At 40.4% G+C, this 24,905-nt stretch overlaps 1 protein-coding gene across 2 annotated transcripts in view; it reads left to right on the forward strand.

The window, feature by feature from the left end:
* MYOM2 (myomesin 2) overlaps positions 1 to 24,905 on the forward strand; it is a 222,968-nt gene that overhangs the window by 31,554 nt on the left and 166,509 nt on the right. For both annotated transcript variants that reach the window (XM_068281345.1, XM_068281347.1), the window contains 6 exons: positions 3,345 to 3,549; positions 6,418 to 6,575; positions 7,623 to 7,715; positions 19,054 to 19,142; positions 20,587 to 20,634; positions 22,609 to 22,773. In XM_068281345.1, the coding sequence (XP_068137446.1) occupies positions 3,345 to 3,549; positions 6,418 to 6,575; positions 7,623 to 7,715; positions 19,054 to 19,142; positions 20,587 to 20,634; positions 22,609 to 22,773 (758 nt within the window). The remainder of the gene's footprint in view (positions 1 to 3,344; positions 3,550 to 6,417; positions 6,576 to 7,622; positions 7,716 to 19,053; positions 19,143 to 20,586; positions 20,635 to 22,608; positions 22,774 to 24,905) is intronic.

Here is a 24,905-nt window from a genome sequence, read left to right on the forward strand (position 1 = left end):
CCATAGTAGTGACGTCTTACACCTTTTACACAGTCCACCAGATCATTAACTGTCCATCTTTTTAATTGCACTGGTTTAACATAGCATTCTGAAAGAACTCGTTCTTTTACCAAATTTATATACATTGTTTTAATAACGCTATGACTGCTGTCTAAAACTATTACGTTTAATCTATACTGATGGTGGATTATATCTACCTGTCCAACTGTCGCTTTTACAACTGTTTCATTTAGCAACTTGATGTATCAGCTTCTATTACATGCTCCCATGAATCATGACTACAGTTTTCAGCTAGGGTTCAATGTTGTGCTGCATACAGATGTGGAATCCACAGGTTTCGCAGCATGCCTTATCTGTACTGCTGCTTCAGTTTGTGAACCTAGATGCTTCTCAATATGAATTTACATCATTATGCTTCCTTACAGCATATTGCCACTTGATACACAATTTATAGCTGTTTGTGCTTTGCACACTTCACTTTTCTTCTGTGTTTTCTTATAAGTGCCAACTATTACCTAGGACAAGTTTTGTGCGGTTTACTGTATGTTATGTATTATCTCCCTATCTCCCTCTTTAGAGAAGAAACTGTTTTTTTCTTTCCATCCACTACTACTAGGTACAGACTACTCCTATGCAAATGAAATGGTAACAGCTTAAGTAGTGATGTAGTCAAGTTCAAGTGTACTTTGTATAATGCAACTGCCTTTATGACGTTATGCATGATTTTTCCTTATAGACCTTATATAAGTTTAAAAAGGAACTCCAACCTTGATGTTGGATCACCTTACAGGCCTTTATTTCTGTCTGTATTCTTAATGCTATGATTTCTTCTTAGTTTCAGGTTCACTTGCTAAGAGAAGGGAAGTGACATACAATTCTTAAATGGGAAAAAAGTATTTCTTTAGCATGTAGAGGCTGTTTATATTTAGTAAAATTCTCATGCGTGTTGGACTTCAAGGGGTAATCAGCCACCTAAGATCAGTATTTCACAAGTTTAATTGGATCAATAAATCCCTGATGATGACTGACTGGTTGTCAGTGGATCTAAAGAAGAGCAGTATGAAAGAGGATTCCAGGCACTGGGTTGCTTAAAACCAGGTTAATGGACGCCAAAAGGTTTCAACTTACAACATCAATACACATGCCAGTATTTATAGGTAATGGTAAGTGAGTGGAATCTGGCCTCAGGTCAGTTTTTGCTCACCTAACACAGCTGATATATGCTGCCATATGCATTTTTTTAACCTACTGGAATCAATGAATCTGATGCATTGCCCAGAATCCTCTTCCACTTTGCACTGCTGCAACCTATCATGACCATGGATGCAATGATCAAGCAGACAGCGATTGTGCCTGTCCATGTGAGTCACCATATGGAAGTGCAGCAGACAATGTCTGAGGGGTTAGTTAGCAAACACGGGTATTTCAAATAAATGTCATCATGCTGCAATCTATTAAAAATCTATGTGCAGCATGTGGAGAGAATCAATCAGATAGGTCCCACTCTGATCAGTTTGTGAGGGATCTATCTCTGAGAGGGATCTATCTTTTGGCCACATTGACCAGTGTATGGCTAGCTTTAGGTGAACAAGAGATATATGCAAAATAACCAAAAAGAAGATTGAGAAAGATTAATTTGAGCATCAAATGATCACGGTAAGTTAATCTAGGTGAATTCCTGGTGACTTCTAGTAAATTATTAAAACACACTTAACAGTCACACTAAATGAACACGAGCTGTAAAGTCACAGAAATGACCTGCAGTTTGACTTAAAGGTCAAGGTGAAAGACATATGGAGGCTCACATGTGCATTTTTTTAAACAATGCAGATTGCCTGGCTTCCCTGCTGTTCCTCTGCCTCTAATACTTTTAGTAGTGGCTAGATTGTGTACTGGTTAAAGGGGAACTGAAGAGAGAGGTATATGGAGGCTGCCATGTTTATTTCCTTTTAAGCAATACCAGTTGCCTGGCAGCCCTGCTGACCCTCTGCCTCTAATACTATTAGCCATAGCTCCTGAACAAACATGCAACAGATCAGGCGTTTCAGACTTTAAAGTCAGATCTGACAAGACTAGCTGCATGCTTGTTTCTGGTGTTATTCAGATACTACTGCAGAGGAATAGACCAGCAGGGCTGCCAGGCAACTGGTATTGATTACAAGGAAATAAATATGGCAGCCTCCGTATACCTCTTACTTCAGTTCCCCTTTAAGTTTTCTGCTTCTGACACAGGGGGTCCAACGGTTCAAATCGTGGTTCTTCCTGGTAAGTAAGCCAACAACCTATTCAGTAAGGAGACCTTTGGCAACACTCCCTACTATTGCTACTGCCACTGAGCACACTCTAGTGGCTGCAGCTCTGGCGTTCTGGGTCCACCTGGAGAAAATCATGATATAAATGTGCTGCTGTGACTTGTCTTGTCTAGCCATAGACCCTGAACAAGCATGCAGACCAGATGTTTCTGATTGAAGTGTGACTGAATTAGCTGCATGCTTTTTTCAGGTATGTGATTCAGACACCACTGGAGCAAAAGAGATCAGCAGGACTGCCAGGCAACTAGTATTCTGTAAAGGGAAGTAGATATGGCAGCCTCCATATTTTCTTTCACCTTGGGTTCCTTTTTATGTTTCAAAAATTTTTATTGAACAGTTTTTGAAATTTTTAACAACAACAGACTTAATGAATAAGTCTTATATATCTTGAACAACATAATATATTACATACATAATCATATAAATAAGAAAACAGTATCTCTTGTTATTGATATACAAAGTCAGTATACATACAAGTCTGGTTAAGCTATGTTTCTACAACTCTATTTTGTATGCAGTCCAGAACACCCTAATTCAATATTTTCATCAAATGGACTCAGCTCAACCTGGGAAATGGGGGATTAAAACCACCCTACAGAGATCCCTGGGAGCCGAGCCATTTTTCTGTATACAAAGAGTCCAACTGCCAATCTTGTCCACCTAACTAGAAGGTTGACCAGCAACCATCCAGATAGGTTTCTAGGTTTAGATTTTAATATGAATTGGGCAGTAAGGGTTCCTTTTTAATACAGCCAACCATCTCCAAAATTCAATCAGGCTTTTCTTTTCCTCTGAGCATCTAGCAGTTACCCACTTTCCTGTTACAGTAACCTTTGTCACTGTGAAATGGAAGTGCAGAGAAATCTACAAAATGGAAAAACAGACAGCAATAAAAGTCTTGAGATATTACCTTTCCCCACTCTAACAAGATTAAAATAAAAGCTTTGGCTGGAATTCTACTTTAATACCATATTTGGGTAATTAACCGTTTCTCTCATTTACCTTTTGTTAACTGTTTAATTTTAAATGCAGGTCCCAGGAGCAACATCTTCAACAACAGATCCAACAACATGCTGAACACCATGTCCAAGAACACAGCGAACAGCAGGTCCAACAACACAGAAGCTATGACAGAAGTGTGCATTATGCTACTCAGCTGGCTTTCCTGGAAGAAGATGTCCGCATTGCACGTGCCTTAGCAAGAGAACAGATTGATAAAGTGTCTATCCAAAGGATGGTAAGGCAGCACTTGACATCTTCAGTGGAAGAAGTATTGTGTAACTAAAAAAAACCTACATAATAGAAATACTTTCAGGAGCATGACATAAATGATTTATATGATCAAAGTCATAGCTATAAATCGGAAACAGAAGTATTTACAATGCAGACTGTTGATGCACTGGCTAGAGGGAACACAATGTTCTACAGTTTGCAATAAAACATTTTTGTTATTGAAAAAAAAAACATTGATCACAAATCCAATTTTTACTGTTCATATGAATTTATTATCAAATTCATTAATCCTTATATGCTTGATCTGACTAATAATATCATCCAGTAAAGCCAATCCTGCTAGGAAGAGCTAATAGCATTGAAGCTTGCTATGCAATTGCAATTGCATTCCTTCCCCATAGGTGGCCTTCTATCAAAGCAGGTGATTTGGGCATGGGGTTTGGAAGGTGTGCAATAGATGTCTACAGGAAGTATTGGTAATCGGGCGTCCAGACGGTGAGTTGGGTGCCTAATGCATTGCTATTAATTGATTGGTTACAGAAGTAGCTGATCGGATATTCGGTAGGGAAGAAACAGAAGACCTGCATGTCTTTTTTTGTAAACAACTGAAATATCGTCTGCTTTGGTGCCGTGTAGAAGGTTAGTGTTAGGCATAAGGTGGCAGGGTTAGGTTTAGGCACTAGGAAGGGAGGATTCAACTGAGAATGGGTAAGTGCACAGTAAAATATCAACCAGGATAGCTGAGCTGACCTATGTGGGGCTCTATCATACTAACCTATACCAGACAGCGTGGTACATAAGGGGGGGCTCTGTAAGAGAGGTGCAGCAAAGCATTCCCCTCAACTAGTCCTGTCCATATCATCAACAAAGGGCTCATCACTACCTCTATGCATTACAGGTAGGGGGCAACTAATAGGCATTGGGGGCACTTATGGTGGTATCTGGGAAGCCCCTGAATAAGGAAAACCCCAGATTCCCATCATTTACCATATGTAAAGGGAGTCATTTAGACTGTCAATTTAATTAGTATTAAAGATCAAATACACTTTATTAATAGAAAAATCTTCTCCTTTATTCTTCTTTTTTGTATCTCATCTTCTTTCTTTTCTTTTATTTCTTCTGTAATTTTGATCTGACACATCATTGCATTCCAGCGGATCTGGAGGTGTGGCTAGCTCACAGGGACAACAATGGATAATATTCAGATTTTAGCAGTAATGCACTGGGAGACATCTCGGAGCTCACTCCAACCTGAATTATCGCAAATATTTTCTTTTTTAAGAAAGCCAACTTTTGTTTTCCATAGCATTTTAGTAAGATGGCTTTTTGGTCCATTGTAGCCCCTTACACACTCCCAGGAGTTCTGGTTCACCATGAGCTTGCTGGGTACTCTGTAACTCTGTCATTTTGATGCAAGAGTTGCCACCCTGGCTACCATCCCCCACTCTTCTGATGAACCTCATTGGACTTGCTATTCCTTTGCTAGTCACTCTCGATGGTCCTTACTCCTGCAGCAGCACTAATTGCCACAGTTCTCCTGAGCACCATCCCCATTTGCCCCCCCTCAGCCCTGACACTGTGGAAACCACTGCCACTTCCCACTGGGACTCCACAGCACATCTGGTTGGGGATGTAGAGCCCCAGTAAAGGCTTCAGACCTTTAAACCTCTTACTGAGTCCACTGTGAACTGATGAGAATCTTCTCTGTGGTGGATTCCCATTGTTCAATTTAGTGTACCATTTGGGGAGCCCTGTTAGGAGGTTTGAAGATGCTTTTTTGCTGTGGATTTTATTTCACACTGTGAGAAAATCAGGAGGAGCAGAAGCTTAGGTGATGGCCCTTGCAGGTTGGCACTACTGTGGCAGGGAGCGACAGTGCCAGGTTAGTCTGGCATTGGTACAATGAATGTTGTCAGAGAGTTTGGTTGCCTGGCACTATACCTGCAGTGAGAGGAATTGCGATGGTTTAACACTGGAGCAAGGTAGCAGTGCTGTGGTGCTGAAAGACAGCCCAACATCACAAAATCTTACTCCAACATCATCAAGCAGCTACTAGCAATTGTCACTTCAAGCTGGCAATTGAATTTATCAATAACTCCTGAGCAATGTCAGGTGCATGCACGCAGGTTTCTTATCACTGGGAACCAAGAGATTGCATAGCAATTTGTGTTGAATTGAATAAAGCTTGGCAAAAGCCACATTAATTGCCCACCAATACACCTAAAAGAGGCCTCTTAATGTTTAAGCCAATTAGATTATTTACAGGGATAAAAATATTCAACATATTAGCAACTATTAATACAAGGACTATAAAAGTTGAACATATACGGGACTTATTCAATTCACCTTTTCTCCCAAGTTTTCTCCTAGGAGCATATTTTCATCTTATGTTTAAAATAATTTTTTAAGCACTCTGCAATTGAAAAAGTGTCAATACGTAGGTGAAAAAGTACTGTCAAACTTATTCTGAGTATAGATTAAAAGAGAAAAAACGTAGGAGAAAAAAATGAATCAAATAAGGGCCGTTGGCCCATATCATATTACCTTTTTTTCCTAAGTTTGATATCACTGTTTTAACTTTTCTTTTTTTTATCGTTTTAAACACTCTTTCCAACTTAATACTTACTTACTTACTTATACTTACAAGATTACCAAGATTCACAGTCTGTTTTTTTCATGCACTAGTTAGTGATCAAAATATAAAAGTAAAAGGATGACCTAAGTGAGTGGCAAAACTTGTACTGGCACAATAATCATTGCTGAGACCAAGAGGTAGAGTTTGACGTTGCATTGTGTCTACATTATGTGGAAGAAAACTTCTCTTCTAGAAATGACTTATTCACTAATCATACATACATATGTTATCTGGCAGGTAGAAGAAAAAATGGCGTTACAGAGACAAATCCATGAAGATTGTATAAGCCGTGCCCCCGATATCTTGGTTCGACTCAGATCCCATACTGTTTGGGAGGGCATGCCTGTAAAGCTTTTCTTCACAGTTCAAGGATATCCTACACCTGTTGTACAATGGTAAGTGAATAGACACTACTGAAGCACCTTATATACAATGACAATATTGAGAGCATGAGACAAAATTCTCTTCTGCAGAGAATATGTTATAAGCATAGGATTACTGTACTGTTTCGGCACAGGCTACAAAAGCTACAAATACTGGTGCATCTATGCCTGGCTGCTTATACTGGGGCACCTATGCCTAGCTACCCATACAGAGGGCAACTATGCCTGGCTACCTATACTGGGGCACATATTCCTGGCTACCTATACTGGGGCACCTATACTTGGCTACCCATACAGAGGGCACCTATGCCTGGTTACCTATACTGGGGCACATATGCAAGGCTACCTATACTGGGGCACCTATGCCTGTCTAACTGTACTGGACACCTATAGCTGGCTACCTATACTGGGGACATCCAAGACTGGCTACCTATACTGAGGGCACCTATGCCTGACTACCTATACTGGGAAGGCTAAACACTGAATACCAATTTTTTTTTTTTTGGGGGGGGGATGCAATTTTTACACCCTTGCCCTGGAAGCAATTTAGCCTAGAAGCTGCCCTGATACACAATAACACAAGCATGAAGAGCAAATGAAAAAAAAAGTTGTAATATTCAGCACTTGTAATTAAACTCACGCAAAGTTCCTAAAAAAATAGTGAATTGTAAATTAGTGTGAGAAATTACAAGCTTTAGGAGCTAGCCCAACATTGTCTAAACTTAACTGGACTATCTGAATAATATCACATATATGTCTGTCTGTGTAAGCAACGTTTCTTTAAATAAATTCCCCAAAATGTATATTACAATGACAATGCAATTTCCTATCCTATTAGTCACTTGTTTATAGTGATAAAAGCTCTGGATCTGTAGTTGAATAGTGGAAACGTTAAGCTCAATTTTAAAAACCTCCAAACTTTCCATTAACTATAATCATGTTGTCTATTGTATTTGCAGTGCAACTTGCTCTTTGCTGTGTAGTGTCAGGATAGACTTCTCACTACACCTAGCTTTCCTTTTATTTAAATATAACTACCTTTATTTGTATCGCAATTAGGTATAAGAATGAATCTTTGATTAGCCCAGCAAGTGAACCAGGAAAATACAGAATTGAAAGCAAATACGGAGTGAATAGTTTGGAAATTTACAGGTAAGTAGAAAACAAGGCAAGAGCTTGTCTGTGGGACACACTTTGGGTACAGGAAACAATCGCTGGGTTTTAAAATATTTACAACTTTATATGAAAAAATGTGTTGTACATGCCACAACAGGTATTAGGATTATTTTTATCTCATACAGAAGCCACATATTCAGTACACCTATCAAATACTGATAGCTGCACAACTGAAAGTGCGGCAGCTCATTGCTGCAGCGGTGGAAATGTCACTCTGGCTGCAATGCATACTGGGACATGTATGGAACTCTTTAGTAATTCAGAGGGCCAGATATCATACCTCATTGTTCCTGCAGGAGCTTCTCACAGCAGTGTGTTACTTGCTATCCTCGCCGCCACAGGCCGAGCAGTGTATTTTCACAGCATTCACTCCTGAACTGTTGCTCAAAACAGCCAGGGATGATTATTTTAAGTGACAGGAATTTAGACACAGCTATTGTTTATTCTTCACTACATATAACATAATACAGAAAAGGCTTAACATGAAATGGGGCCATAGGCAGGATAGCAGATTTGGCTTTTCCTGCTGGCTCCCTGGCTTCTTTGTTAGGGTAAAATGGCAATGGGCATCAGAAAATGTGCCAAACAGACCTCTGGACACCTTCCAGACACATAATGTAGCCATGTAACATATATCATATTTTTCAGAATATAAGACACACTTTTTCTACCCCAAAAGGGGGGGGGGGGACACGATGACTCAGTGCGTCTTAAATTACCAACGTGCGGCCAGGTGTCCCTCTCCCCCCCACAAGCTCTTTTCTATCTAGTGGCACACTCCCAAGTCCTCCGTTTGTCTCCTCTGTTTATCTCCAGCCGCTATAATCAGCTAGCAGTAGCTGGGAGTGTAGTGAGTGTAGCTGGGAGTGTAGTAAGTGTAGCTGGGAGTGTAGTAAGTGTAGCTGGGAGTGCAATGAGTGTAGCATAGCATGTTGTGTGAGTGTAGCTGGTGGGGGCAGGAGGGGTTATAGCTGGGCAGTGTAGCTTATATATGGTTTGGGAAAATGTCCACAAATTGTCCCTGCACCATAGAAACACAAGGTATTGGTCCAGAGTGTGTTATAGTCTGAACGATATGGTAGCTCTTGTAGATGATCCTACTCTAACACAATATGGTAGAACATAATGCATACATTATCAGTAGACATACCATAGTCATGTAACATATAGCTCTACAGAACCAGATTGGTTGCCAATGTTTCAAAAACTGCAGAACAACTTTTATTTGTAATGAAATAACAGTATCCTAATTTTATGAAAACATGAACTATATTTTGAGATTTATTTTCAAACTGATGTCTGTAATTGGATTACTGCTGCTACTGAAAAAAGTCATGGTTGGATGAGATTGGATAAAAAGCAAAGGGACACTCATTTTCTACTTCAGAAGGGTTTGACGTAGCTATAAAATTATAATTGACTATCCGAGGTCAACAGATCGTGTAGAAGGGGGCGGGTACCTTGCTAGAAATAATTCATAATTTAATTTGAATGCATTGATAGTGGCAGTAGTCCACATAATATATGTAAACTTTGCTTGGGATTAAGCTTTTTTTCTAAATTAGCTTCAAAAAATTTGAACAGAGGAAACTTGCAGAAACTACAGTATTTTCAAATGAAGGTTTAGATAGAAGGAGTGACTGTTTGACATACAATGGAAGACAGCAATGGCATAGAAGAAAAGAAGAGATAAAAATAGGAAAGGGGAACAAGCTTGATTTCTGCGTAGTGACATAAAATGCATCTGTAGTTTCAGAAGCTCAAAAGAGAGGTTAGATTTTATTATGTGATAACCTCTAGCATTTGTAAGTTAAGTTGTTTCATTAAATGAAATTAGATAGAAATCCCGAAGACTTGGACTTCTTTAGAACATGATGCTAGAATCCATTGACTGACATGGGCATGGTAACCAATATTAGATCCTGTTCCAAAAATAATTTTATTTGGAAATATAAAGTACAATTTCTAATAACTGCCGTTGATGCTTACTAAATCGCTTATTATATATATTAGTATGTATTTATGGAGGCCAGGGGGTGCATTATTGCTTTTGGAGTGTCTTTATAATGTTTGATTCAATTATATATATATATACTGTATATACATATATATATGTATATGTATATATATATATATATATATATATATATATATATATATATATATATATATATATATATATATATATATATATATATATATATATATATACAGTATATATACACACACATACCAAAGGCCCTGTTATCTGGAACGTAGACAACTGGAAGTCTCAACTGAGTGACGGCATGACGGGGACTGTTTTTTAGGGAGGTTGCCGACTATGAAATACTCACCGAGCCTCCAGTGATGTCCTGTAGCTCCTAGCTGCTTCTTAGGATGCCAAAAAGCCGCCGGAAGCCCGCTAGGGGCTACAGGTCGACACTGGAGGAACGGTGAGAATTTGATCCCGAATGGGGGGGTTGTGCTTTTTTGGCTCTGGCTGTTTCTGATTGGTGCAATGTGCATTGCATCACACAACTGTACTATAAGAAGTGACGGTCCACCACTCGTCACTTCCTCAATGCCGCACACTGTACGCAAGTACAGTGGGCGGTATAGCAGGAAGTGATGAGCAGTGGAACACAGCGCTTGAACATGGAAGAAGATGAGTCATTGCTTCCCTGCCCACTGCTTGACACTTATACACAGCACTAATAGCTGGAGGGGGAGCGTGGATCCGGAGGGACTCAGGTGAGGAAGGGGAGTGCGACCCCCTCCCCACCACTGTGCCCGCTGCCCACCTTCCTGACTGCTACCCCCTCCAGTTCACGATGCCCCCCCCCCCCCCCCCCATGGCCAAGCAGGTGTTTGCAAGCTGGGTGGCGGCAGGCCAGGCACACTTCCTGGTCCTGCTTGGCGCCACCCCCAGTATTCCGCCACCTGAGGACGATGCCTCACGTGGCATCATAGGTGGGACGGCCCTGATCTTATATAATTATATATATGGGTTTCTAGAGTATGTAAAGAATGGCCATAGGTGATATACCATGATCTTGATTCAATTAACTTTTTTCCTGAGTTTTCTCACAGGAGGTTTTTTCACAGCTTATCAATAAAATACATTTTTAGCCACCAGCAAGCAAAAAAGCAGTCAAAATAAGTTTTCCTCCTACACTTTTACTTACTTCTTAGTACTTTGTCATTTACTAGATGCTGAAAAGGGATTTGTTTAGATAAGATGAGCCAAAATGTCCTGTGAAAAATCTCAGGAGAAAAGTTAATTGAATCAGAGCCACTATGGGTCATCCATTCTTCTTTGAATAATTCCCATGCAGTTATTTTTTCTCACTTGATCATAAGATGGCTGTAGCATGAATCTTTCATTCCTTTTACTTTGCAGATAAGTATTAAATCTGACATGACTCATAAAGAGATTTTAATCCAATAATTGTTGATTCCTATTATTAGAGAGAAATAATTGTTACTATCTGAATACATAATGTAGCTGTTAAAGTAACCTTCAGATCAGCTTGTTAAAACTCAGTTCCAGTACCAGGATGTTTTTTTCTTTAATTTTAACTTTGAATTGCATGAAAAGAGATTAGAAATGAATATACTGTCAAGGCTGCCTGTGATCCTGGGATTTCATTCAATTCCTGTCCCTGGAACCTCTTTGGAGTTTTGTAACTTATGAAAACTTGTAGTTCCTGGAAAAGGAAATCAGGCACAGCAATAACAACTAGCTGAGGATTTGAACTCCTTTCCCTACAAAAAAAAATTAAAAAAAAATTATATGTTGCTGCCTTTGTCACGGTTTCCCCATTTCCTGTCTGGATAGGTAGTGATGGTTTTTCTCACAAATTGGGACACATCACAGCATTAAATAAATACCTATTTTTTTTTCTTTTTCTAGCATTGGCCCACAGTACTTATCCAGCCTCTGCAAAAAAATCTTGCAGTCATCCTGTAAGGGAAAGTTATAATTACCTGCACTGTCTTCTTCCCCGAAGCCATCTTTGAAGACCCCAGATCACCCAGACTTCCGGCCTGTGGCCACACCCCAAAGAAAAAAGCCATTCTGCTTTCTTCAACACGATAGAATAAACAGAATGGCGTTTTTACTCAAAGGGAGTGGGGCCACATTCCAGAAGTCAGGTGATTCAGGGTCTTCAAGGATGGCTTCAGGGGAGAAGACAGCGCAGGTAATTATAACTTTCCTTTACAAGAGGACTGCAGGATTTTAATGTAGAAGCTGGATATCTGCTTTAAAAGCCAAGTAAAGGCGCATTTACATACCCATGTAGAAGAAAAAAAAACAGAGGTGGTCGGGAATACAAAAAGAACGATTTTTACTTAGGAGTCGCTCCATAGGCTCCCCATGTCCTTTTTAACCCTACCGCCACTTCCCGGGTCCCTCCTGAAAATCAGGACCACGCTCCTCGTCATGCATGAGCGGCTACAGCTTACTGGGCAAGCATGGCCATATTTACACCAGCTCAGTACAGTCGCACTTGTGCATAAAGATTACTGTGCTTGTGATCTCTTTCGGGGGTCCACACATGGCAACAGTCAGGGCCAGGAGAATGTGGGAAGCCTCTGCAAGATCCAGAGGCTTCTCTTATTAATCATCTCTTTTGTTTCCCTAATCCACCTTGTGCATGCTTTAACAGAACATTGTACTTTTTTCTTTAAATAAAATAAAAAATGCAGTTTTCACCATATAAAGAAGGAAAAAAAAAACTGCTGTACAAATACAAACATTCACATTTTCTTGCCAGCAACCTCCAGCTACCTGCTTATGCTCTGCCTCCTCTCTCAGTCTGTCAGACAGGAGGGAGGTGTAGCTTAGAATAACAGAGCAATCACTCCCTCATACATACCCATGTGTGTTTCAGGCTGGCTGAGGGTGTGCTGGGTGTGAGCAAGTAGACATCAGTAGACATCAGTCCATAAGAATCTCTGGACTGATGGAGTAGATAGTTTGCTTTCTTTTTTTTTTTTGTTCAATTTTTATTATAAAGCTATTCTTATGCATAATCCATTTAAAACAATGTCCTATTAAATTCATATAAATAAAGGTGTGTCAGCAGCACTGGGTTTCAATGACAGATCCAGAGACAGAATCCCATTATTCTGGTCTGTATGCTGCCTGTTTTCCAGCATTTTGGATAGATGACTTAGCAGATAATAGGAGAGATAGAGGATCAGCATGACATCCAGATAAAACATCTTTTTAAAGGAAACAAGATGTAAATCCCCATATCTGTCTGAATATATCTCTCTTTATCAAGCTGCCAGCTTACCTTTGAAATCCTTTAAACATTGTAAATATCAGCATTAGCCAACAGGGATTGGCTGATGCTGGATACGTGTAGTTTCTGGTTGCTTGAGAGTCAATATTAAAAAAATGCCTAGCTAAAAAAACAGTACTATACCCTACAATGTATAGTTACCAGAAACTCCATATTAATGTTGAAATAAGTATTTTACACAGTAATTAAACAGTTAAAAAGAATCTGTACTTGTTCGATTTACACAATAAAAAAACATACCAATTGAGTCACTGTGATCTTCTGGATCCCTCTTTGCCGTTTCCGTCACTCCCCGCTGTGATCCTGGCTTGTAATCGCCAGTTTTAGGCAGTGTTTACAAACAAAAACATGGATGCTAACCAAGAAGTGATGTTTGTGTACATATACGTATATATACAGTGGCTTGCAAAAGTATTCGGCCCCCTTGAAGTTTTCCACATTTTGTCACATCAATAACTGCAACGTGGGGTGTGCGTAATTATTCGGCCCCCTGAGTCAATACTTTGTAGAACCACCTTTTGCTGCAATTACAGCTGCCAGTCTTTTAGGGTATGTCTCTACCAGCTTTGCACATCTAGAGACTGAAATCCTTGCCCATTCTTCTTTGCAAAACAGCTCCAGCTCAGTCAGATTAGATGGACAGCATTTGTGAACAGCAGTTTTAAGATCTTGCCACAGATTCTCGATTGGATTTAGATCTGGACTTTGGGCCATTCTAAAACATGGATATGTTTTGTTTTAAACCATTCCATTGTTGCCCTGGCTTTATGTTTAGGATCGTTGTCCTGCTGGAAGGTGAACCTCCGCCCCAATCTCAAGTCTTTTGCAGACTCCAAGAGGTTTTCTTCCAAGATTGCCCTGTATTTGGCTCCATCCATCTTCCCATCAACTCTGACCAGCCTTGCTGTCCCTGCTGAAGAGAAGCACCCCCAGAGCATGATGCTGCCACCACCATATTTGACAGTGGGGATGGTGTTTTCAGAGTGATGTGCAGTGTTCGTTTTCCGCCACGTATAGCGTTTTGCATTTTGGCCAAAAAGTTCAATTTTGGTCTCATCTGACCAGAGAACCTTCTTCCACATGTTTACCGTGTCCCTCACATGGCTTGTGGCAACCTGCAAACAGGACTTCTTAAGCTTTTCTGTTAACAATGACTTCCTTATTGCCACTCTTCCATAAAGGCCAACTTTGTGCAGTGCACGACTAATAGTTGTCCTGTGGACAGATTCCCCCACCTGAGCTGTAGATCTCTGCAGCTCGTCCAGAGTCACCATGGGCCTCTTGACTGCATTTCTGATCAGAGCTCTCCTTGTTCGGCCTGTGAATTAGGTGGACGGCCTTGTCTTGGTAAGTTTACAGTTGTGCCATACTCCTTCCATTTCTGAATGATCGCTTGAACAGTGCTCCGTGGGATGTTCAAGGCTTTGGAAATCTGTTTGTAGCCTAAGCCTGCTTTAAATTTCTCAATAACTTTATCCCTGACCTGTCTGATGTGTTATTTGGACTTCATGGTGTTGTTGCTCCCAATATTCTCTTAGACAACCTCTGAGGCCATCACAGAGCAGCTGTATTTGTACTGACATTATATTACACACACACAGGTGCACTCTATTTAGTCATTACCACTCATCAGGCAATGTCTATGGGCAACTTACTACACTCAGACCAAAGGGGGCTGAATAATTACGCACACCCCACTTTGCAGTTATTGATTTGTAAAAAATGTTTGGAATCATGTATGATTTTCATTCCACTTCTCACGTGTACACCACTTTGTATTGGTCTTTCAAGTGGAATTCCAATAAAATTGATTCATGTTTGTGGCAGTAATATGACAAAATGTGGAAAACTTCAAGGGGGCTGAATACTTTTGCAAGCCACTGTATATATATATATATATATATATATATACACACACACACACACACACACACCTACACATACACTAATTATATATATATATATATATATATATATATATATATATATATATATATATATATATATATATATATATATCATGTTACAGTACACTACAAGTTTTTATTGCATAGTTAATTATCTGCACTTCAGTCTGGGATTCTCACCGTTTCTCAGCATGTGACAGGCAGCTCCCTCTCCCCTCAGCCTCACAAACTGCATCAGAAACTGAGAGTAGAGACTGAGGATTAAACAAAGCACACAAAGCCTGCAGGAAGCAAACATAACATGTATTCATTACAACAGAGGCAGCCCCTTCCTCCCTGGGTCGACAAAGCTTGACAAAGAAAAGAAGATTAGATATATTACAGAGACAGTGTAACTAGAAAAGGCTGCAGTAAGCCAGAACACATTAGAACAGGTATAGGAACTTATAGGATAGAAGAAGTAAGGCTGAACATTTTGTTACAGAGTCTCTTTAAGTTAAAAGTTAAGGCAAAGGACAAGCTTAACTTAATGTAGCAGAGGTTTATTGCTTATTACTGTATAAAGAAGCCAGGTTTTTGTTCTGGTTGCTTCAGTAATCCGGCTAACAGAGCTAAATACAGTATATATATATATATATATATATATATATATATATATATATATATATGCATATATATATATATATATATATATATATATATATATATATATATATATATATGCATATATATATATATATATATATATATATATATATATATATATATATATGCATATATATATATATATATATATATATATATATATGTATATATATATATATTCCCATCTCCACTCTGTGTTTCTTTGCATGATGCATCATAGTCTTTTTTCGGACTTGGATGCCTTGTTTATTTATTTATTTTAAATGTGTGACTGGATATATATGCCACTTATTGTGTTTCTGCATTTGACAAGACACTAATCTGTGGTCATTCTGAAAACTGTTCCTTAATTCCTCTAGAGAGCTAACAATAGTAGTAGCTAGACCATGGCAATGCAGCTGTCTAAGCTACTGATGAAAGGAATAGACAACAGAATGCAGACATTTCTAGTTCAATAAGAACATTAGACCAGGAAGTAAGCATATGAATGAAACTCATGGGTAGAAGCACTTGTTAATTTTTTATCTTGGTACTTCAGATGATGGTGTCTTTGCACTACTCCTGTGCTCTCAGCTGTTCATACCGCATTGCTGACCTGTATGCAATTTGATCTGTTGATACTTAAAACAGCTTGGAATTTCTTGGCTGTCATCTTGACTGTACTCTAATGTTAGCGAGCCTTTTCCTGGTGACATTTGCCTATCTGTATATACTAGTTGTTCTTTAGCTAGACTGGAAAATAGTTAGGTGCCAAGTTGAGCGCATCATATTTAATTATAAATCTCCATTCTGCCAATCCTGTCTATCAGTTTGTCTATCTTGTTATCTGTTTCCTGAGTGAGTTTTTTTATTGAGATTGACAGTTTGCTTGTAAAAGAGGATCAGACAGTTTCCTAAAACGTCCACGTTACACAACAGTAATGCCTTGTGTACTGAGTCAAGGTGCTAACATGCAGCCTCAGTCAATAATGTGTATGTACAGTGCCAAGCATACAAATAACTGTGCTGTGTTTTTCCTTTTTTATTCTTTGTTCCTGAAAGAGTTAAATTTCAGGCATGCAAGTGACAGATTCTGTCATGTTAGGTCTTTTTCTGAGTATAGCATAACCCTACTGATAAGGAAATAGAGACAAAAAACTTTTTCCTGAAGAACAGAGCTTCTGAGAACAGGTGATTTTAAAAAGTCATTAGTTTATGTATTTAAGCTCTGTAACTCTTGATAGACTGCCATTGTGCACAGACAATAAAACATTAAATCGAATGTGTAAATACTGTATTTAAACAAAAAATAAAACCATAGGTTATTTAAAAAAGGTCATTTTTAGGAGTAGGAGTTTAGATACAATTGTTTATCTTTTGCGTTTATTTTACCTTTGAATTCACTTTTTAAACACTTTGGATAGTTCAAGCTAAGTTTATAAGATCATACATTAAGGACCCTTTCACACTACATCCGTTGTTACTGCCCATATATTTCTATGGGTCTGTCTGCTCACATCTCTGTGTTGTACCTGGTCGCTTTATTCTAACTCACTGCATGCAGGCTTTGAATTAAAGTCCATATCCGGTATCCATTGCAGTTCACAGTCATTATAATGTGTGCATTATGCAATGCGCATAGTGAGAATCAAACCTTAGGCCCTGTCTCCACTCGCCAGTTTTTTTTGTGCATTTTTTGCACAGAAAAAAATTCAACCATTGTTAATCAATGGGCTAGTTCACACTTCAATGCATTTTTCACACACACAGAAAAACACTTGACAGCAATGCAAAACTGTCAGACAACCAGCGATAATTGCTTATAGCCCCTCATTTATGAGACATATAGAATGGGATGAAAATATGTGCTACATTAATACAGTGCTTACAGAATGCAGCATAGGTTCACATACTTTTATGTTATTGACACTTTTTGGATCCACCCATTATCTGTTATGACTGCGCACACTCACACGGGGTCCCTACATATAATCTGCACAGGGGCCCACTGACTGGCTGTCACTGTTATACAGTATTGTCCATATATTGTCCAAGGTGGAAGATGTGAGGGATCAATATTTGACTTAATTTCCCGAATTTGGGATTTCCCAGTTTTAAGTAGCAAGTAGCATAGGAAGTGTAAGAATCTCTACCATGGTACACACACAGTAATACAATTCTCACCGAGAAATTAGCCCTCCCTCACACAATTAAAGAAAAATATTTTCTTATTGCCATCTATGTGCCTGCTGGAGAGATTCGATACGTTTAGCCTTGCTGGTAAAGTACAAAAACCTGGGGGTAACCAAGACAACAATGCAGCCAGCTGCTGACTCACTCACTTTATTATTAATATTATTTTGATTTGTATAGCACCAACATCTTCCATAGCGCTGTACATAGTATAAAACAAATACTGGAGAACATATACACATGAAAAGTTCAAGACACTGTACAGTCATAACATCCAGTAATACAAGTACAAATACATACATAAGTAATGTGTGGACTAAGATATCACTAAAATTGGTACACATTCATATGGAAAATTACAGCAAAATAAGAACCAATAGGAGGAGGTTCCTGCCCTTGCGATCTTACAATCTAGAGGTTAGTAGGGTGGAAACAATAGGGAAGAAAACACAGGGAATGTGGCAGTGAACTTCCAATGCTACCTATAGCAAATTATAGGCTAGATTGTAAGCTCGCAAGGGCACGGACCTCCTCCTAGTGTTTCTCATACTGCTGTAATTTTAACATATGTACATGTACCAACAACACATCAACTATGTATGTATCTGTATTTATTCTATTCAATGTCATGACTGTACAGTGTCTTGTATTTCTTTCCCATTATTTGTTTGTACTATGTACAGCGCTACAGAAGATGTTGGCGCTATATAAATTAATAATAATAATAATAATAATAGGCTTGCATGAAAAGATGTGTTTTCAGAGTTTGTTTGAAGGTTTCCAGGCTCGGAGGATGACAGACATGCTGAGCTGACAGACATGTCCGACGACAATGCTTTAGAAAAAAAAAAATAGGCTGGAATTCCCTTTTGACATTTGACTATGGTCAGGAAAGGCTAATTAAACATTTATTTTTTGCATTGGTCAGATCTTTTGATATTGCTTATTTCCAATGAGTGCCACCATGTGGTAGTCGGGAGAAATGCAATCGTTCTATTCCACATCAACAAGAAAAAGGCATGAACTGTTTCAAAAGGCAGTACATACATTTTTTTGTTCATGATGGCTAAATATATGTTTCTGCTTGAAGTATATGAAGGTAATACCATGGCTGTATATGCCTATTGTTCCTCATATAATTCTAAAAACTTCCCTGGGAGGGAGATACAGTGCTTGCCTCTGGTGTTTCAGCTAGATTTGTTTGTAGGAAAACATATGATAAAGACTAAGATAGTAGCTGTAATCATTTAATCTCACAATTAATAATGCATGTTTTGTTTTATGTGTCTTCTTCAGAACTATTACAAATGACACTGCTACCTACACTGCAGTAGCAAAAAATGTACACGGACAATCTTCCACCAACGCAGCTGTCATTGTTAGAAGTAAGTATATTTTAATCATATGCTCATCCAGGATGTTCTTTTTCAAAATTAGGTCAAATATACAATGTTTCTCACCATGGCTGTGTGAATATATTAATATGTGGTAGACTGCTAAGTTATTAAAAAGGTCATACCAAGTATATCTATACAGAAAGCATTATACATATATTAGAGGTCTTTAGGGAAATATGGTGCCTGCTGTAGGGAAAAGGTGTCTCAAGGATTTACCAGTCAAATTGCTGAGTCTCAGATATTGTAAATGATGTCATATAATATAAATATGTGTTATGCTGTTTATGTGTGCCAAATGATGTTAATACCATTAGGTGTCCTGCTAGTTATAGCATAGAGTTCTGAGGTTGCCTTAAAATTAGACACTGGAGCATCAATGACCCCAGTAAAATTCTAGTGAGAATTTATAGATTTGATGGCGTGTACTAGAGCTCATGAAAAAAGCATGTGACCAGTCCGAATAGGTGACAGATTTGTAAGGTTCTGATTTGCTAATCCTAGCTGTGTCACTTTCCGGTGTAGACTAAAGCAGAAAGTGATCAGGGTCATTTGCAGCCATCTGATTAAAGTGCACAGTACAAAAAAAGAAAGACATAAAAAACATGCAACATCTAAAAAATAGAAAGGTAGTAAAGATAAACGGTTGCCTAAGTTTCAGCCTGCGTTGCATTAGCTTAGTTACAATAAACAGTATTTTAAGTTAAAGGGAACTCAATGTGATAGACATACGGAGGCTTATATATTTATGTCCTCATAAACCATGTACATTGCCTGGCTGTCCTGCTGAGCCTCTGCCTCTAATACTTTTGGCCATAGCCCCTGAACAAGCATATGCAGATCAGGAGTTTCTGCAAAAATCTGACAAGATTAGCTGAATGGTTGTTTCAGGTGTATAATTCAGACACTATTGACCAGAAAGATCATCAGGACTGCCTGGCAACTGGTATTGTTTAAAAGGACTGAGGAAGGCCTTATCTTGAATTCCATGTGAATATGATATACCAAAATACTTCCAGTGTGCCTCTATACCTACTATGCGTCCTGATTTTAATTTTACCCATAAATCTTAACTATTTGTCCTCATTTAGTACCATCTGGCCTCACTACCCCAGTCCACATCCTGTCCCAGTGCCCCCACTGTGTCCACATCCTGTCCCAGTGCCCCCACTGTAAGATGGATAGGCAAGTTGATGTCTCTTTCTCTTTTAGCATGGACATTGATGTCCTTTACGGGGATGGCATGCCAGTGTCCTGCTAAGTTATTCTGCCACTTGGCTGCAGTGATGTTCTCATAAGGATGGAGCATTGGAATTAAACACAGCTATATATATTCTGTACAGCAGATTGGTTGATTAGTTGTTTAATGGATTTGCTAATAAATAACTTGTGCCTGGACTGTGATTTAATTGTACTAAATCGACTCCTTTCACAGGATACAGAGGAGATGAGGAACCTCTTCACCCTGGCTTTCATCCACATTGTGAGTATACTTTATTCCTTATACCTTAAAGCAGACCTAGCAGGTAGCAGACCTACATTCACGTTGTACTTTTTCCTTTTAAATCTATGGCTTGATTTTGAATGTAAAGTAGTCAATAATATTACTATGAGTGTATTCACTTTGACATCATACCTGTATCCCTGGAATATCCTCTCCTGATTACCAGACAATATATATGTTAAGAGATCTGATTACACATTGCTTAAAGGGAACCAGAGGCCCCAGAAAGAAGATTTTATACATACCTGGGGCTTCCTCCAGCCCCATACGCACGGAACGCTCCCACGCCGCCCTCCTCTGCTTCCTGTATCCGGACGGTACCGGTTCCCATAGTTTCGGCCAGTCGGCGGCAGCACGCGGACAATTGTCCGCATCACAGGGGCTCCCGGCATACCAGTACGCGTGCAGCTGCATACTGCGCAGCCGCACGCGTAAGGGTATGCTTGGAGCCCCTGCTCATGCGGACATTTGGCCTCGTCCACCGGAAGTGACGGGACCCGGTACCGGCGATCCAGGAAGCGGAGGATGGCGGCGTGGAAGCGATGCAGGCTCATGGAGCTGGAAGAAGCCCCAGGTATGTATAAAATATTTTTTTCTTTTCACGATTCCGGCGTCTCTGGTTCCCTTTAATAAAGATTTATAAGCAGGCCCAGATTTACCTTACAGGAGCCTACAGGCACAGATGTCCTGGCACTTTAGACTTCGCCTTCCATTAACCTACAATCCCCCGCCGAACCGCACCACAAATGTGCTGGCTGGCCCAGCTGTCACTTCTCCCCTTTTCTCCCTTGCCCATCATAGGTCGCTACAGGTGCCCCTTAGTGTTAGGTATCCAGAAGTACCCTAAATATTAAGTAGCTAGAGGTGCCCCTAACTGCAGGGAGACCTCATCAGTAAAATGCTGAGAGCAGGCTGAGGAACCTCTCATTTACACTCTCATCAGGACTTTACATAGGGAAGGGAGCGCTCAGGGAGGGGAGTAAGCCGCCTTTCCATCATCAGGCGCCTTGTAGGCACGTGCCTACAGTGCCTTATGGTAAATCCGGCCCTGTTTATAAGTAAAAAAAAAACACCAGCCTCTTCCGTTGCAGAGCTATAGAGGCTGTAGAGAGGCAGAAAGAGGGCGGGGACTAAGCATGTCATTTGGTTGTGATGGAAAAATCTTGGCCGCACCATAGGTACCCATGTTAAAATTTTGAATTACTAGCTAGAGCTGGTAATTTGGTCAAGTTACGCTATATTACAGTGAAACTTTGTAGCGACAGCAGCAAGAATTATAGTGGCTATTTGATTCCCTAACTCTGTAGTGGATAAACTAGTAGCCAGTACAGCGGTGGAGAATCATAGCGGCTATTTGATCCACTCCTTAGCCCCGAGAATAGCAGTGGTGTTAGGTGTAGGTAGGTGGTAGGCTAGTAATAGGCATAGATAGGTGGAAGGATAGATGCAGGGAAGGTTAGTGTGAAATATAGGTTGATATAGATGATAGTGGAATATCAGTAACACTATCCATATTCTACTATCAATCATAAGTGATATTAGAATATCAGCAACATTACCAATATTCTACTAACAGCAATACGGGGCGCCCATTTTAACTTGTGGCTTTTTTTATAGGTACATGGGTGGGGCAGCCTGAAGCCTCTGTACATGTTATACTTCCAACATGTATATTAGCAGGCAATTTCTAGCCAACATAATCACATACACCTCAATAAAAGGTTTTAACAAAAGTTGGGTAGCAAGCAGAGTGCTATCGGCTAATGATATGTTTGAAGTTCAGTACTAATCTGTGTGTTTTGTAGACCACATTCTTCTTCTATGGAGAGAAAGGAACGTGTTTTCCCACTTGCTTTCCCACTTGCATTCACAGTGTTTAACTGCATATGGCCACCTAAATAGATTTGTTTTTTTTAATACTGGTATTTGTACAAATACAACTTTTCTTTTCAGTGCCTCTGACAGCTGCAGTTTCTTTCACGAACATTGAAGTGCAGTTTCTGGAGACCTTTGGAGTGACATTTGGAGTGGAAGGTGACACATTGACTTTGAGATGTTCAGTTATTTTAACTCCGGACCTCACCAGGCTGCGGCCAGTAGCAGAGTGGTACAGAGATGGTGAGTAGTTTTAATTCAAACAGCATACATTTAATATCCACCGTGTTTTATTCAACTTGTTTGGGTATTTTCATTCTCTGTATGAAAAGTATGCAGTTTCACTTTATTTATTTTTTTACACCTCTAATGTATAAACTTAAAGGAATACTAAAGTCTAAAAAAAAAATGATATTTACTCACCCAGGGCATCACTCAGCCCCCTGAAGCTGGATGGTGCCCTCGCAGCCCCGCTCCGATCGTCCTGTCCCCGCCGGCAGCTACTTCCGGGTTTGTCGACAGCCGCCAACAGGCTGGGAACGCGAGTCATTTTCCGTGTTCCCAGCCGCTATACCACCCTCTATGCTGCTATAGCGTATAACATATACGCTATAGCAGCATAGAGGGTGATATAGCGGCTTGGAACGCGGAAAATCACTCGCGTTCCCAGCCTGTCGGCGGCTGTCGCCGAACCCGGAAGTAGCTGCCGGCGGGGACAGGACGATCAGAGCGGGGCTGCGAGGGCACCATCCAGCTTCAGGGGGCTGAGGGATGCCCCGGGTGAGTAAATATCATTTTTTTTAGACTTAAAGTGAACCTCCGGACTAAAAATCAACTCAGCAGCACTGAAAAGGCCTGGTGTTTCTTTAACAGTTTCACAGCATCAGAACGTTGTTTCTCTTATACAAGCCTCATTTTTAGCTGTACAGAAAAAAACTGCCCGGGCTTTTTTTCCCTGATGCTGTGCAAAGCATGATGGGATTGCTGAGTTGTTGCTCTCATTCTGCTGTTTTGGTGCAATTTTTTTTTTTACATTTTGAATTTGACATTTGAAGCCTAGCGTGTGCAGCTGGGAGGGTTATCAGGACACAGGATAGTTGGAACTGTGTCTCCTGCTCCTTGTCACCTCCTTTCAACCAAAAAGATGGCTGCCCCCATGACAAAGATGGCAGCCCCCATGAATCACAAACATTTGCCTGTTCTTTTAAAACAGGGTGGGTAAAAAATTATATTACCTATCTATTCTAATTAACATAACTAATGTAACTTAATGACAGTATGTTTGTTTAGGCTGAAGTTCCCCTTTAAGTATACCTTTAAGGTGGGATATCAAGACAAGACAAGACACAGAGCATATATATCACATTTTTCTCTTGAAGCACCCAAAGGTAGGGGTGGGATTAAGCAATGGTGATATGGGGGCCAAAGTTAGATGTTACCTACGCAAATTCAACTAAGCAGGATCTGCTGGCTAACTGGTGAAAAGGTGTTGTTTTCAAGTACTCATCATGTTGCTGATATGCCCCTTAACCTCCCTGGCGTTCTATTAAAATCGCCAGGGAGGCTGCGGGAGGGTTTTTTTTAAATTAAAAAAAAAGTATTTCATGCAGCCAACTGAAAGTTGGCTGCATGAAAGCCCACTAGAGGGCGCTCCGGAAGCGTACTTTCGATCGCCTCCGGCAATTGAAAGTAACAAGATAGGCCGCAATGAGCGGCCTATCTTGTTTCGCTTTCCTCGTCGCCATGGCGACGAGCGGAGTGACGTCATGGACGTCAGTCGACGTCCTGACGTCAGAGCCGCCCGATCCAGCCCCTAGCGCCGGCCGGAACTGTTTGTTCCGGCTGCGCTGGGCTCGGGCGGCTGGGGGGACCCTCTTTCGCCGCTGCACGCGGCGGATCGCCGCGGAGCGGCGGCGATCGGGCAGCACACGCGGCTGGCAAAGTGCCGGCTGCGTGTGCTGCTTTTTACAAAATTGAAATCGGCCCAGCAGGGCCTGAGCGGCGACCTCCGGCGGCATACCCCGAGCTCAGCTCGGGATTACCGCCAAGGAGGTTAAAGGAAAACTTAAGTCAAATATAAAAAATGATTTTTAATCACCCGGGGCATCCCTCAGCCCCCCGAAGCTGGATGGTGCCCTCGCAGCCCTGCTCCGATTGTCCTGTCCCCGCCGGCGGCTACTTCCGGGTTCGGCGACAGCCGCCAACAGGCTGGGAACGCAGCTGATTTTCCGCGTTCCCAGCCGCTAAATTACCCTCTATGCTGCTATAGCGTATATGTTATACTCTATAGCAGCATAGAGGGTGATATAGCGGCTGGGAACGCAGAAAATCAGCCGCGTTCCCAGCCTGTCGGCGGCTGTCGCCGAACCCGGAAG

Source organism: Hyperolius riggenbachi, chromosome 4, assembly GCF_040937935.1.
Source record: "Hyperolius riggenbachi isolate aHypRig1 chromosome 4, aHypRig1.pri, whole genome shotgun sequence".
Taxonomy (NCBI): domain Eukaryota; kingdom Metazoa; phylum Chordata; class Amphibia; order Anura; family Hyperoliidae; genus Hyperolius; species Hyperolius riggenbachi.